This window comes from Rhinoderma darwinii, chromosome 3 (genome assembly GCF_050947455.1).
Source record: "Rhinoderma darwinii isolate aRhiDar2 chromosome 3, aRhiDar2.hap1, whole genome shotgun sequence".
NCBI lineage: Eukaryota > Metazoa > Chordata > Amphibia > Anura > Rhinodermatidae > Rhinoderma > Rhinoderma darwinii.
The window spans coordinates 9,033,371-9,048,406 of record NC_134689.1 but is presented as its reverse complement, the minus strand read 5'-3'; the positions used below and the strand labels follow the sequence as shown (position 1 = coordinate 9,048,406).

The following is a 15,036-nucleotide window of genomic DNA, read 5'->3' as shown; positions in this document are numbered from 1 at the left end:
CCAGGTACAGGGTATTGTATATATTTCTGGGCACCAGGTACAGGGTGTTGTATATATTTCTGGGCACCAGGTACAGGGTATTGTATATATTACTGGGCACCAGGTACAGGGTATTGTATATATTACTGGGCACCAGGTACAGGGTATTGTATATATTTCTGGGCACCAGGTACAGGGTATTGTATATATTTCTGGGCACCAGGTACAGGGTAATGTATATATTTCTGGGCACCAGGTACAGGGTAATGTATATATTACTGGGCACCAGGTACAGGGTATTGTATATATTACTGGGCACCAGGTACAGGGTATTGTATATATTACTGGGCACCAGGTACAGGGTATTGTATATATTACTGGGCACCAGGTACAGGGTATTGTATATAGTGCTGGGTACCAGGTACAGGGTATTGTATATAGTGCTGGGCACCAGGTACAGGGTAATGTATATATTTCTGGGCACCAGGTACAGGGTATTGTATATATTACTGGGCACCAGGTACAGGGTATTGTATATATTTCTGGGCACCAGGTACAGGGTAATGTATATATTTCTGGGCACCAGGTACAGGGTATTGTATATATTACTGGGCACCAGGTACAGGGTTTTGTATATATTTCTGGGCACCAGGTACAGGGTATTGTATATATTTCTGGGCACCAGGTACAGGGTAATGTATATATTTCTGGGCACCAGGTACAGGGTAATGTATATATTTCTGGGCACCAGGTACAGGGTATTGTATATATTTCTGGGCACCAGGTACAGGGTAATGTATATATTACTGGGCACCAGGTACAGGGTATTGTATATATTACTGGGCACCAGGTACAGGGTATTGTATATATTACTGGGCACCAGGTACAGGGTATTGTATATATTACTGGGCACCAGGTACAGGGTATTGTATATAGTGCTGGGTACCAGGTACAGGGTATTGTATATAGTGCTGGGCACCAGGTACAGGGTAATGTATATATTTCTGGGCACCAGGTACAGGGTATTGTATATATTACTGGGCACCAGGTACAGGGTATTGTATATATTTCTGGGCACCAGGTACAGGGTAATGTATATATTTCTGGGCACCAGGTACAGGGTATTGTATATATTACTGGGCACCAGGTACAGGGTATTGTATATATTTCTGGGCACCAGGTACAGGGTAATGTATATATTTCTGGGCACCAGGTACAGGGTATTGTATATATTTCTGGGCACCAGGTACAGGGTAATGTATATATTTCTGGGCACCAGGTACAGGGTGTTGTATATATTTCTGGGCACCAGGTACAGGGTATTGTATATATTTCTGGGCACCAGGTACAGGGTAATGTATATATTTCTGGGCACCAGGTACAGGGTATTATATATATTACTGGGCACCAGGTACAGGGTATTGTATATATTTCTGGGCACCAGGTACAGGGTAATGTATATATTACTGGGCACCAGGTACAGGGTATTGTATATATTTCTGGGCACCAGGTACAGGGTATTGTATATATTTCTGGGCACCAGGTACAGGGTATTATATATATTACTGGGCACCAGGTACAGGGTATTGTATATATTTCTGGGCACCAGGTACAGGGTATTATATATATTACTGGGCACCAGGTACAGGGTATTGTATATATTTCTGGGCACCAGGTACAGGGTAATGTATATATTACTGGGCACCAGGTACAGGGTATTGTATATATTACTGGGCACCAGGTACAGGGTATTGTATATATTTCTGGGCACCAGGTACAGGGTATTGTATATATTTCTGGGCACCAGGTACAGGGTATTGTATATATTTCTGGGCACCAGGTACAGGGTATTGTATATATTACTGGGCACCAGGTACAGGTTATTGTATATATTTCTGGGCACCAGGTACAGGGTATTATATATATTACTGGGCACCAGGTACAGGGTGTTGTATATATTTCTGGGCACCAGGTACAGGGTGTTGTATATATTTCTGGGCACCAGGTACAGGGTAATGTATATATTTCTGGGCACCAGGTACAGGGTATTATATATATTACTGGCCACCAGGTACAGGGTGTTGTATATATTTCTGGGCACCAGGTACAGGGTGTTGTATATATTTCTGGGCACCAGGTACAGGGTATTGTATATATTACTGGGCACCAGGTACAGGGTATTGTATATATTACTGGGCACCAGGTACAGGGTATTGTATATATTACTGGGCACCAGGTACAGGGTATTATATATATTACTGGGCACCAGGTACAGGGTATTGTATATATTACTGGGCACCAGGTACAGGGTATTGTATATATTTCTGGGCACCAGGTACAGGGTAATGTATATATTTCTGGGCACCAGGTACAGGGTGTTGTATATATTTCTGGGCACCAGGTACAGGGTATTGTATATATTTCTGGGCACCAGGTACAGGGTAATGTATATATTTCTGGGCACCAGGTACAGGGTATTATATATATTACTGGGCACCAGGTACAGGTTATTGTATATATTTCTGGGCACCAGGTACAGGGTATTGTATATATTTCTGGGCACCAGGTACAGGGTATTGTATATATTTCTGGGCACCAGGTACAGGGTATTATATATATTACTGGGCACCAGGTACAGGGTATTGTATATATTTCTGGGCACCAGGTACAGGGTATTATATATATTACTGGGCACCAGGTACAGGGTATTGTATATATTTCTGGGCACCAGGTACAGGGTAATGTATATATTACTGGGCACCAGGTACAGGGTATTGTATATATTACTGGGCACCAGGTACAGGGTATTGTATATATTTCTGGGCACCAGGTACAGGGTATTGTATATATTTCTGGGCACCAGGTACAGGGTATTGTATATATTTCTGGGCACCAAGTACAGGGTATTGTATATATTACTGGGCACCAGGTACAGGTTATTGTATATATTTCTGGGCACCAGGTACAGGGTATTATATATATTACTGGGCACCAGGTACAGGGTGTTGTATATATTTCTGGGCACCAGGTACAGGGTGTTGTATATATTTCTGGGCACCAGGTACAGGGTAATGTATATATTTCTGGGCACCAGGTACAGGGTATTATATATATTACTGGCCACCAGGTACAGGGTGTTGTATATATTTCTGGGCACCAGGTACAGGGTGTTGTATATATTTCTGGGCACCAGGTACAGGGTATTGTATATATTACTGGGCACCAGGTACAGGGTATTGTATATATTACTGGACACCAGGTACAGGGTATTGTATATATTACTTGGCACCAGGTACAGGGTATTATATATATTACTGGGCACCAGGTACAGGGTATTGTATATATTACTGGGCACCAGGTACAGGGTATTGTATATATTACTGGGCACCAGGTACAGGGTGTTGTATATATTTCTGGGCACCAGGTACAGGGTATTGTATATATTTCTGGGCACCAGGTACAGGGTGTTGTATATATTTCTGGGCACCAGGTACAGGGTATTGTATATATTACTGGGCACCAGGTACAGGGTATTGTATATATTACTGGGCACCAGGTACAGGGTATTGTATATATTTCTGGGCACCAGGTACAGGGTATTGTATATATTTCTGGGCACCAGGTACAGGGTAATGTATATATTTCTGGGCACCAGGTACAGGGTATTGTATATATTTCTGGGCACCAGGTACAGGGTAATGTATATATTACTGGGCACCAGGTACAGGGTATTGTATATATTACTGGGCACCAGGTACAGGGTATTGTATATATTACTGGGCACCAGGTACAGGGTATTGTATATATTACTGGGCACCAGGTACAGGGTATTGTATATAGTGCTGGGTACCAGGTACAGGGTATTGTATATAGTGCTGGGCACCAGGTACAGGGTAATGTATATATTTCTGGGCACCAGGTACAGGGTATTGTATATATTACTGGGCACCAGGTACAGGGTATTGTATATATTTCTGGGCACCAGGTACAGGGTAATGTATATATTTCTGGGCACCAGGTACAGGGTATTGTATATATTACTGGGCACCAGGTACAGGGTATTGTATATATTTCTGGGCACCAGGTACAGGGTAATGTATATATTTCTGGGCACCAGGTACAGGGTATTGTATATATTTCTGGGCACCAGGTACAGGGTAATGTATATATTTCTGGGCACCAGGTACAGGGTGTTGTATATATTTCTGGGCACCAGGTACAGGGTATTGTATATATTTCTGGGCACCAGGTACAGGGTAATGTATATATTTCTGGGCACCAGGTACAGGGTATTATATATATTACTGGGCACCAGGTACAGGGTATTGTATATATTTCTGGGCACCAGGTACAGGGTAATGTATATATTACTGGGCACCAGGTACAGGGTATTGTATATATTTCTGGGCACCAGGTACAGGGTATTGTATATATTTCTGGGCACCAGGTACAGGGTATTATATATATTACTGGGCACCAGGTACAGGGTATTGTATATATTTCTGGGCACCAGGTACAGGGTATTATATATATTACTGGGCACCAGGTACAGGGTATTGTATATATTTCTGGGCACCAGGTACAGGGTAATGTATATATTACTGGGCACCAGGTACAGGGTATTGTATATATTACTGGGCACCAGGTACAGGGTATTGTATATATTTCTGGGCACCAGGTACAGGGTATTGTATATATTTCTGGGCACCAGGTACAGGGTATTGTATATATTTCTGGGCACCAGGTACAGGGTATTGTATATATTACTGGGCACCAGGTACAGGTTATTGTATATATTTCTGGGCACCAGGTACAGGGTATTATATATATTACTGGGCACCAGGTACAGGGTGTTGTATATATTTCTGGGCACCAGGTACAGGGTGTTGTATATATTTCTGGGCACCAGGTACAGGGTAATGTATATATTTCTGGGCACCAGGTACAGGGTATTATATATATTACTGGCCACCAGGTACAGGGTGTTGTATATATTTCTGGGCACCAGGTACAGGGTGTTGTATATATTTCTGGGCACCAGGTACAGGGTATTGTATATATTACTGGGCACCAGGTACAGGGTATTGTATATATTACTGGGCACCAGGTACAGGGTATTGTATATATAGTGCTGGGCACCAGGTACAGGGTAATGTATATATTTCTGGGCACCAGGTACAGGGTATTATATATATTACTGGGCACCAGGTACAGGGTATTGTATATATAGTGCTGGGCACCAGGTACAGGGTAATGTATATATTTCTGGGCACCAGGTACAGGGTATTATATATATTACTGGGCACCAGGTACAGGGTGTTGTATATATTTCTGGGCGCCAGGTACAGGGTATTATATATATTACTGGGCACCAGGTACAGGGTGTTGTATATATTTCTGGGCGCTGGGTAAAGGATTTGGCATTCAAGGTTGGACATTCCCCTTAAAACTTTTCTGCAATATAACAGAATATGATATTATCTTGACCTCGGGTGGATGTTTCTTCTTTGTTCTTTGTGGGGAAAGGAAACAACGACGGCAACTAATGAAAGTTTTCACACATCGACATCAATAAATCTCATCATCCAACACCGGATATAAAGATTTATTTAAAGAAGGAATCAATACAAAATACACAATAATACAGATATCAATGTAATCACCTCTCCGTTCCCAGTCATTTATTTCACTTCTCAAGGACTGGTTTATTGGGTGGAAGAAGATGATCCTCATTAGTGAAAGAGTCCGAGGCTGTTACTAGATAGAAATTCAATGAGATGCAGTACCTATCAGTAACCAGTAGATGGAGCAGCAACTGATTATTTCAAGTATTGGAGAACTATTTCTCAACAAGCAGTAAAGTGTAGCTACACATTATCTCATAGGATACATTCATTAAGGGGTATGTAAACTTTAGAAACTTGTTTTTTATTGCTCTGATATAAAATAACGAACAAAGTCTTGATTAAAAATCTCCTACCGTTTTTTGTATACAGCTCCTATTCAGACCTATCTGTCTCTATGGTTACAGACTACAAACAAACCCTGTGTAGTCGGATGCTGCAGTTATGTGTAACTCCACTCCCTCTGCCCCCGTTCTTAATAACCTACAGACGGTAGAGGAGGAGGCAGATGGAAGAGAGTAGCATGTGACTGAAAGATCAGACCACACAGGGTTTATTTGTAGTCTGTAACCATGGAGACATAAAGGTTTGCGTAAGAGCTGTATACACAAAACACTATTTCAAAAGGCGCTTCATTTTTCATATATTAGAGCAGTAAAGAAAAACATCTGCTTTGCAAAAGTCTACACACCCGTCCAATACTGTGTTTTGGAGATGGAAAGATGCTTCTAATGTTATGCCCGCTTTGTGTGTTTGCATTAGAGGCAGGGAGGGGCGTGGAGAGGTATAAACCGTAACCCCTGAATGGCTCATCTACCACATGGAACATAATGGTTGGGGGGCCCTCATACAGAACTTACAAGTTACCCCCCTCCCTGGAGGAAGTCCATATGACAGCTATGGGAGTTAGGAGGGTTCCTGATTGGAGCCCCCCAACTGCCGATTCCATTTCTTAACCTGCACATGGGGGAGGTAGTCAGTCAGTTAAGGGTCCACACCAGAGATGGGGCTGTAAATTTAGCCGTGATTCAAGGACAGGTTAGTGGGAGGATGGAACTGTTTTTGGAAGTGGCACCAAACTGACTCTCTGTCCAGGTTTCCTTGTACATCCCACAAACCCATTAGAAGTCCCATTTTTCAGAACATGCCCCTTAGGGGGTGCAGGTATAGGATGGTCAATGTCCCGATGCAGCGTAAAACTTTGTACGGATCCTCCCCCTTCCCCCGTCTGTAGTCCAATCAGGATGTCCTTCCAGGTGTTAGCAGGGAGGTTGGCATGGTCTTCCTGGGGGTATGGACCAATCAGCTTTCCCAGTTTCCTTTTCTGTACTGTCCCTTTGCTAGAATGAAGGATTGATTGCCCTCTGACCTTGGCGGGGGGCAGCGCCCTGGTGGACGACTTGTGTGATACATGAGGCTGGGACATCATATTTGGTAAAACGTTCTGCAGGGGTCTGTAGGAGAAAATAAAATATTACGGTGTGGGGAAAAAACTCCAAAACGACACTGGTCATTGATAACCCCCCACCCTAAATAGGGTGCTGATCGAAGCCATTTGTATCCCTCATACGTGTCGTGGCCCTATTCCCTTCCCCTTGTTTGCTAGTGGGAGCCATGAATAAACGGATACCAGCAGAAAGAAGGGGGCTCATCTGACTTATCTGCCCCCCCAGACCATTAAAGCCATAGTGGGGGTCTCTATGGCCCACTCTTGATTTCTCCAATTGCCCCATGAAAAAACCAACAAGGTTCTCATGTGCTCCTGAATATTCCTGTTCACTTCACAGTATTTGATGTGTTAACGCAGCAGTTTGTGCTCCAGAGCTGCTCTTCTCTCTGTAACCGAGACCAAGAAGTTGCCACCAGTGTCAGCCATTTTGAAGATATGGTGCTGAGCCTTCTGGTCACCCAGTCACCTATTAGACTACATTGTTTTCCCTGTTATTACGACAGTCATGTCTATGTGTCCTCTACGCCTAGTTGGCTTAGACCCTGAGGTGCTGGACTATTGTGCTTGGACATCCCGACCCTCCTAATCTTCAGCGATCTCCATCATAACAAAACATAATGGCCTGGTGGGTGCCATTGTGGTCACTAAATCACTTTCCTAAAGTGGGAGACCAGGTGATCGTCACATGGGTCCTCTGGGCTCTGCTGATTGGTTAAGAGGGCTCACAGAGGGGAGGAGCTCTCCATTATCACCATAGTTGTCTATTTTTAAGAACTGGCCCATGTAAATATTCTTTCTGTTGAACAGATGGCGTTACATGACACCTCTCTCTCTTTTGTAAGGAAGTCTCCAATATTTTGGGGGACCCTTGGGTCACAATCCAGGGGAGTAGGCAAGAATAAGGAAGACTTACCAAGAGAACGTAATTGTACCCATTAACAGAGCTTCTGAAATGCCAATCAGGAGCCAGAAAGCAGTTACTGCATAAGCCCCTCCCCTCTGTGAGCCCTCTCAACCATTCAGCAGAGCCCAGAGGACCCATGTGACCCTTCTTCCTGCAGCCGATCTCCTGGTCTCCCGCTTTAGGAGAGTGATTTAGTGACGACAATGGCACCCACCAGGTCAGCTCTGATTGGGCAGGGTACAGATGGTCTATACTACCTGGATCCTGCCTGGTTACGGGTTCACTTTAAGAAATAGGTGTGAATGATGTTGGATATTTTTAAGAAATAGTCTCAATGGAGGAGATATTATATTTAATAGGAAACACATACCCGACTTTGGTGGCAGCGGTGGCATAGAGACTGCCCGTTCCATTGAGAGGGGCTTCTCTAGAGGTGGTCACAGCTGGCAGGAGAATCACTTCGTTCTCATGTCTCAGATGGTCATTTTCTTCCCTATTTTGTCCGCCCCCTTGGTAATCGCCCCTGTTTTGAGGTGCCGAAGAGCAGGCCGCCATCTTCTTGCTCTTACGCTGCACAAAATTACCTTGAGTAAAGAAAAACTTATATAATAAAAGTACTGCAGCTTTCTAAATATGCTTTAAGTTCAAGTTCCTCGCCATTTTCAAGATCTCTGCATGCTGTTAGTGAAAGGGACATGCTTGTTTACATCCAGTAGATGAACCTGTATAGACCTTATAGCTGAGGGTTTGTTACAGTTGTAGCCAGTATAGACAATCAATTGTGAGATAAACACATCAGCAGCACAAATCTCTCTTCTGTCCTGATCATTTGTTACAATGTATCAGTGCAGGTAATATAGATCAGCCTGTTTAGCTCACAGAAGATGGTCTAGACATAAATGTTAAATTTTAGCAAACCTCAGATGTGAGAAGTATTCATCTTTATAGGATTTTAGCCTCTGCAGGTAAACGAGAATCTTTTCATTCACTGACAACAAGCAGAGTTTTTGAAAATGGTGAGGAATTTGAACACAGAGTATATTAGAACCGGAAATGTTCTGCAACTGCCTAATATACTTTGCTTTTCCATCCCTCATCATTTTCAAGATCTCCGCTAGCGGTAAATTGGGACATTCTTGTTTACATGGACAGGCTGAAAACCAATAAACACCTGATACTTCTCACAGCTGAGAAGTTGTTACAATTGTATCCAGTCTGAACATTCCTGTGAGCTAAACAATGTGAGCTCCAGGCTGATACATTTTACCTGCACTGATACATTGTAACAAACGATCAGCACAAGAGAGAGATTTGCACTGCTCATATTTTGGTTCACAGCGGATTCTCTAGCCTAGATAATATTGTAACAAACCCTCACCGAGCATTTTTTTCCAAAACCGTGTAAAAAACCAACAACGCTGAGGCCCTTTTTTTCCGTCTCCCATTGATTTCAATGAGGTTTTCGAGGCGGAAAACGGCTGAAGATAGGTCATGTCGCTTTTTTTCCACGCAAGCATTTTTTTCATCTCGTGAGAAAAAAAAAACGCCTCCGCCTCCCATTCGGAGGCGTTTTCGGCAGTTTTTTAGCACAGTTTCCGACGCGGTTTCTGCATCAAAAAACTCTGTGTGAACAGGGCCTTAGGTCTGTACACGTTTTCAGCTTCTGGATGTAAACGAGAATGTTTGCATTCACTGACAGCAAGCATATCTTGTAACACAAAGTATATTAGAAAGTAACAGAACTTTTCATTATGCAATGATCACGCTTCATTTACATAGACGGATATACTGCCGACATACGGACCGAACACGCCTGTGTGAAGAGTGAGAAATGAGATAGTGACGCAACACTCCGGGTAAAACTAATACACTGCGTTCTGCCTAGTGCCGGCCTGAGGGGGCGGAGCATGACACAGGAAGTCAAAGAACACCACAGAGAGAAGCCGTGTCAGGCTCCGCCCCCTCAGGCCGGCACTAGGCATGGTTGGGCGATCTATTCATGTTCTCTCACCTGACTGATCCTGAGCTTTTAGTACTGCAGCAGGCACCGCAGGTGGAGCGGACTCAGTTGCCCTCACAGATGGAGGAAGCGGAGGACTCTTGATATCCTTTTCCATAAAAAGTTCTCCAGAACTAAAAAAATCAAATGTAAAATGAAATATAATAAATAATAATAATAAAAAAAAAATAAAAAAAAATAATAATAATATAATCGTAAATTGTGTCACTTACCGGGAGAGCGATGGTTGGTCGTAGACCGGAGACGGGAATGACATTTTCACTACAAATCAAAATAACAAAAGATTTAATTCAAGATTATTGATCTATTTATTGTGCGCAGGGATTGATGAAATCCTTAAAGGAAAACCCCAGTAAAATAATAAATAAATAACAGGGGCGGACGGAGATCTTGGGTCTTGGACTGTAAGGACTTGTTCACACTGAGTATATTGGCACTGTTTTTGCCTTGAAACCGTCCGTGAAAAACACGGCAAGTCTTCTGCCGGCAGGTCAAAATCTGCCTGCAAAATTCCTCCGTGTGAACATACCCCAAGGGTCATGGTCCCAGCTTCCTTCTTTTCCGTTTTCATTTAAAGGAGTTTCCTGGGACTTTTGGATGTATACAGAGAGTATTGAGCTCAATGGGTATTGGGTATGTTCACACAGAGTTTTTTGGCACTGTTTTTGACGCGGAAACCGCGCCAAAAAACATCTGAAAATGCCACCCATTGATTTCAATGCCAAGCGGAAGCGTTTTTTCCCCCGTGAGCGAAAAAAAACCACTTACGGGGAAAAGGAGCGTCATGCCCTTTCTTCAGGAGTTTCCGTCTCTGAACTCTGACATCAATGGGAGGCATGGAAAGCGGTTTTCGCTGCGTTTTTTGCCCGCGGTGCTCAATGGCCGCGGCCAAAAAACGCCGCAAAAAATGCGGAAAGACTGTGCAGGCAGGCCAAAATCTCCCTCAAAATTCCTGAAGGAACTTTGAGCCAAACTTTTCCGCTTTCAAAAAACTCTGTGTGAACACGGCCTTAATCTGTATGCAGTGAGCTCCCCCTAGTGGTGGCTACAGGCATACAATAGTCGATTATTCCCCTCTAGAAGCCTTGTTTTAGTGACAATCTAATCTACAACATTGTGGAGTAGGCGGGCTCTACCGGGGTGTGATCTGGGCCAATCAGATATCTCCTCCTCCTCTATTTGAAACACTTATTGGGAAGCTGCAGCTGCATCCCCCTCCTCCACCTTTCTGCACATTTACAGGCAGGGAAAGGGGAACTACCGGCTGCTGGGAGGTGAGGAAGACGCCACTGTCTCCGATTTAGATATATTACAAAGTTTCTGCACATGTAATAATGTAAGCACATGCCCTGTATGGATAACAACGTATTTATTGAACTTTGCGGTACCCACCTGACTTGTGCACTCCGTCCCTAGACCCAACCTCACATTCGTAGTTGGCAGCATTAGGTCTGAAGGAGTCGTTGATGTCTGGGCTGATGTAGTAACAGCACGGCTCTACAATACTGTTGAATGGGCATCGCTGGGAGAGGAGACTCTTAAATAAGGGGAGTGGTCTTTTCCAGTTAAAACCTGGGGGAAATAAAAATGTAACTTTTTTGGATTGCATCAATACTAAATGTCATTTAAAGTAATGTTAAGGAGCGTTTCCCCCTTAAATAGATTTTCCGACGTGCCCGTGTAGCCACGTGATCGCAGTAGCCATTCACTGGCCTCGGTGGGTATAAGCTTTTTCTTATTTATCATTTTTATATTTTGGCCAGTGTAAATAAATAAATGGAAACCATCAACATGTAGGGTGGTTGCTGCTGATGGATCTTTTGTTTTCATTGTATATACTCTGGGCAGCTCAATAACATGTGAATATCTGAAATGTATCAACATATGAATATTCCAGTCTTACCATATGAATACTCAATGCAGGTATTAATAAGTAAAAAATCCAGGCTGCGTGGGGTATTTAGGTGTGAATATGTTAAAAAGACACATAGTCGGTACAATTGTCTATTCAAATTACTAAATATAGACACATAATAAGAAAAACAGATCTATCAACAGCAACTTGTTGACTGTTTCCAAATAGTTGGGTATTTATGAGTTCAAAATCCAGGCTGTGTGGGATATTCAGGTGTTAATTAGTTTAAAAAAAACACACAGTCGGTACTATTGTCTACTCAAACTACTAAATAGGCACATAAGAAAAACAGATCCATCAACAGCAGCTTGTTGACGGTTTTTAAATCGTATCAGATTTCTTTCTACAAAGAAAAGAAAAATATGTGAAAACAGCAAAAAGTGTGATGAAGATCTACTACAAAATGCTGTATAGTAATAAGAGGCGGAGTGTCCCTTTAAGAATATTGCATTAGCATTGGATATACATATATACATCACAAAGTAAAGCGATGTTATATATCATGAGGAGGGGGGATTGTAGTAGTAGCGCATGCAGTCTTGTTACTCACTATTAATGCTTGTAATATCCACAACATCCTGGTTCCTGGCACGGGAGTGGGACTGGGAATAATATATGGAAAAGTAGATCAAATATAATCACAGAAATACAACAAAGAATTGAAATAGAAAAACATTGAGCTCAGGGGTTTCAGCAGAACTGATTGCAAACAGGTGCATAAAATCAAGCACACAGTCATACAATCTCCATAGACAAACATTGCTACATTGCTAGTGATATGGGTCGTACTGTAGAGCTCAGTGACTACACGTGGGACTGTTATAGGATGCCACCTTTTTCACAAGGCAGTTTTTGATATTTCTGAACTGCCAGATATTTCGCCGTCACCTGTAAGTGTTATTATTATCTGCTAGATATGCCCCGGTCACCTGTAAGTGTTATTATTGTGTGCTAGATCTGCCCGGTCACCTGTAAGTGTTATTATTATCTGCTAGATCTGCCCCGGTCACCTGTAAGTGTTATCTGCCCCGGTCACCTGTAAGTATTATTATTATCTGTTAGATCTGCCCCTGTCACCTGTAAGTGCTATTATTATCATCTGCTAGATCTACCCCGGTTACCTGTAAGTGTAATTATTGTCTGCTTGATCTGCCCCAGTCACCTGTAAGTGTTATTATTATCTACTAGATCTGCCCCGGTCGCCTATAAGCGTTATTATTATCTACTAGATCTGCCCCGGTCGCCTGTAAGCTTTATTATTATCTGCTAGATCTGCCCCGGTCGCCTGTAAGTGTTATTATTATCTGCTATATCTGCCCCGGTCACCTGTAAGTGTTATTGTTATCTGCTAGATCTGCCCCGGTCGCCTGCAAGTATTATTATCTGCTAGATCTGCTCCAGTCTCCTGTTAGGGTATGTTCACATGGCCGAAAAACGGCCGAAAAATCAGAATCAGAACGCCTCCAAACATCTGCCCATTGATTTCAATGGGAAAAACTGTGTTTTGTTCCGACGGGCCGTTTTTTACACGGCCATTTTGAAAAACAGGCGCGTAAAAAAAACAGCCGCGAAAAAGAAGTGCAGGTCACTGCTTGGGACGTTTTTAGAGCCGTTTTTCATAGACTCTATTGAAAACAGCTCCAAAAACCGCAGCAAAAAACATCTGAAAATCAGGAGCTGCTTTCCCTTGAAAACAGCTCCGTATTTTCAGACGTTTTTGGTTAAGCGTGTGAACATACTCTAAGTGTTATTATTATCTGCCCCGGTCACCTGTGTTATTATTATTTGCTAGATCTGCCCCGGTCACCTGTAAGTGTTATTATTATCTGCTAGATCTGCCCCAGTCACCTGTAAGTGTTATTATTATCTGCTAGATCTGCCCCGGTCACCTGTGTTATTATTATCTGCTAGATCTGCCCCAGTCACCTGTAAGTGTTATTATTATCTGCTAGATCTGCCCCAGTCACCTGTAAGTGTTATTATTATCTGCTAGATCTGCCCCGGTCACCTGTAAGTGTTATTATTATCTGCTAAATCTCCTCCGTTCACCTGTAAGTGTTATTATTATCTGCTAGATCTGCCCCAGTCACCTGTAAGTATTATTAATTATTATCTGCTAGATCTCCCCCAGTCACCTGTAAGTGTCATTATTATCTGCTAGATCTGCCCCGGTCATCTGTAAGTGTTATTATTATCTGCTAGATCTGCCCCGGTCGCCTGTAAGTGTTATTATTATCATCTGCTAGATCTGCCCCGGTCACCTGTAAGTATTATTATTATCTGCTAGATCTGACCCGGTCACCTGTAAGTGTTATTATTATCTGCTAGATCTGCCCCAGTCACCTGTAATTGCTATCAATGTAAAAAGGAAGCGTCAAGGAGTAACAACAGCTCAGCCATGAACCGGCAGGTCACGCAATCTCAGAGTGGGGCCACTAAGTGGGTGGTGTGTAAAAAATCACCAATCCGCTTGTTTTCCTCACTACATAGATCCACCATGCCCCTGGACAACAACACCAGAACTGTGCGCTAGGAGCTTCATGAAATGGGTTTTCATGGTCGCTGTACACAAGCCTAAGATCTCTGTGCACAATGCCAAGCGGCGGCTGGATTGGTGTAAAGCACGTCGTCACAGGACTCTGGAGTGCAGAAATCACGTCTCACTATCTGGCAGTCTAAAAAGACTCCATGGGCAAAAATTCCCACAGACGCCCCAAGATCACGTGGAAAGGCTTCCCAAAAGAGTGGAAGCTTTTATGTCGCAACAGGGGGCACAACTCCATATTGGCGCTCATGGTTTTGGAATGGGATGTCCAACAAGCTTATATAGGTGTGAGGGTCAGGTGTCCACACACTATTGGCCAGATAGATAATATTCTGCTCTTTTAGGGATCACAACACCTGGTGTCCTATTAATAGGGATCAGTGATCCCTATGGTAAAAATAACTTACTGTATCATTGTAGTCACTGGGGTTACTGTTCCCTGGGTTATGTTAAGCCCTATAGTTGGGGCTTATGGGGTTTTGTTTGTAAACTGTAACCATAAACAACACATAGGTCTGCAGAGGAGCTGTAGACACAAAACGGGAGGGGATTTTTAATCAAGAATATTTAAAAAAATGGCTTCATTTATTATTTTAGAT

The 15,036-nt window shown here is 42.9% G+C and overlaps 1 protein-coding gene across 4 annotated transcripts in view; it reads right to left on the bottom strand.

The window, feature by feature from the left end:
• Positions 1-5,570: 5,570 nt before the first annotated feature.
• Positions 5,571-15,036, bottom strand: part of AGBL3 (AGBL carboxypeptidase 3) — an 84,528-nt gene continuing 75,062 nt past the window's right edge. For 3 of the 4 annotated variants that reach the window (XM_075855830.1, XM_075855831.1, XM_075855832.1), the window contains 6 exons: positions 12,443-12,494; positions 11,370-11,549; positions 10,190-10,238; positions 9,969-10,090; positions 8,328-8,541; positions 5,571-7,057 (listed from right to left, as the gene is read on the bottom strand). In XM_075855830.1, the coding sequence (XP_075711945.1) occupies positions 6,643-7,057; positions 8,328-8,541; positions 9,969-10,090; positions 10,190-10,238; positions 11,370-11,549; positions 12,443-12,494 (1,032 nt within the window). In that variant the 3' untranslated portion in view covers positions 5,571-6,642. The remainder of the gene's footprint in view (positions 7,058-8,327; positions 8,542-9,968; positions 10,091-10,189; positions 10,239-11,369; positions 11,550-12,442; positions 12,495-15,036) is intronic. The other variant, XM_075855833.1, reaches the window with a different exon arrangement.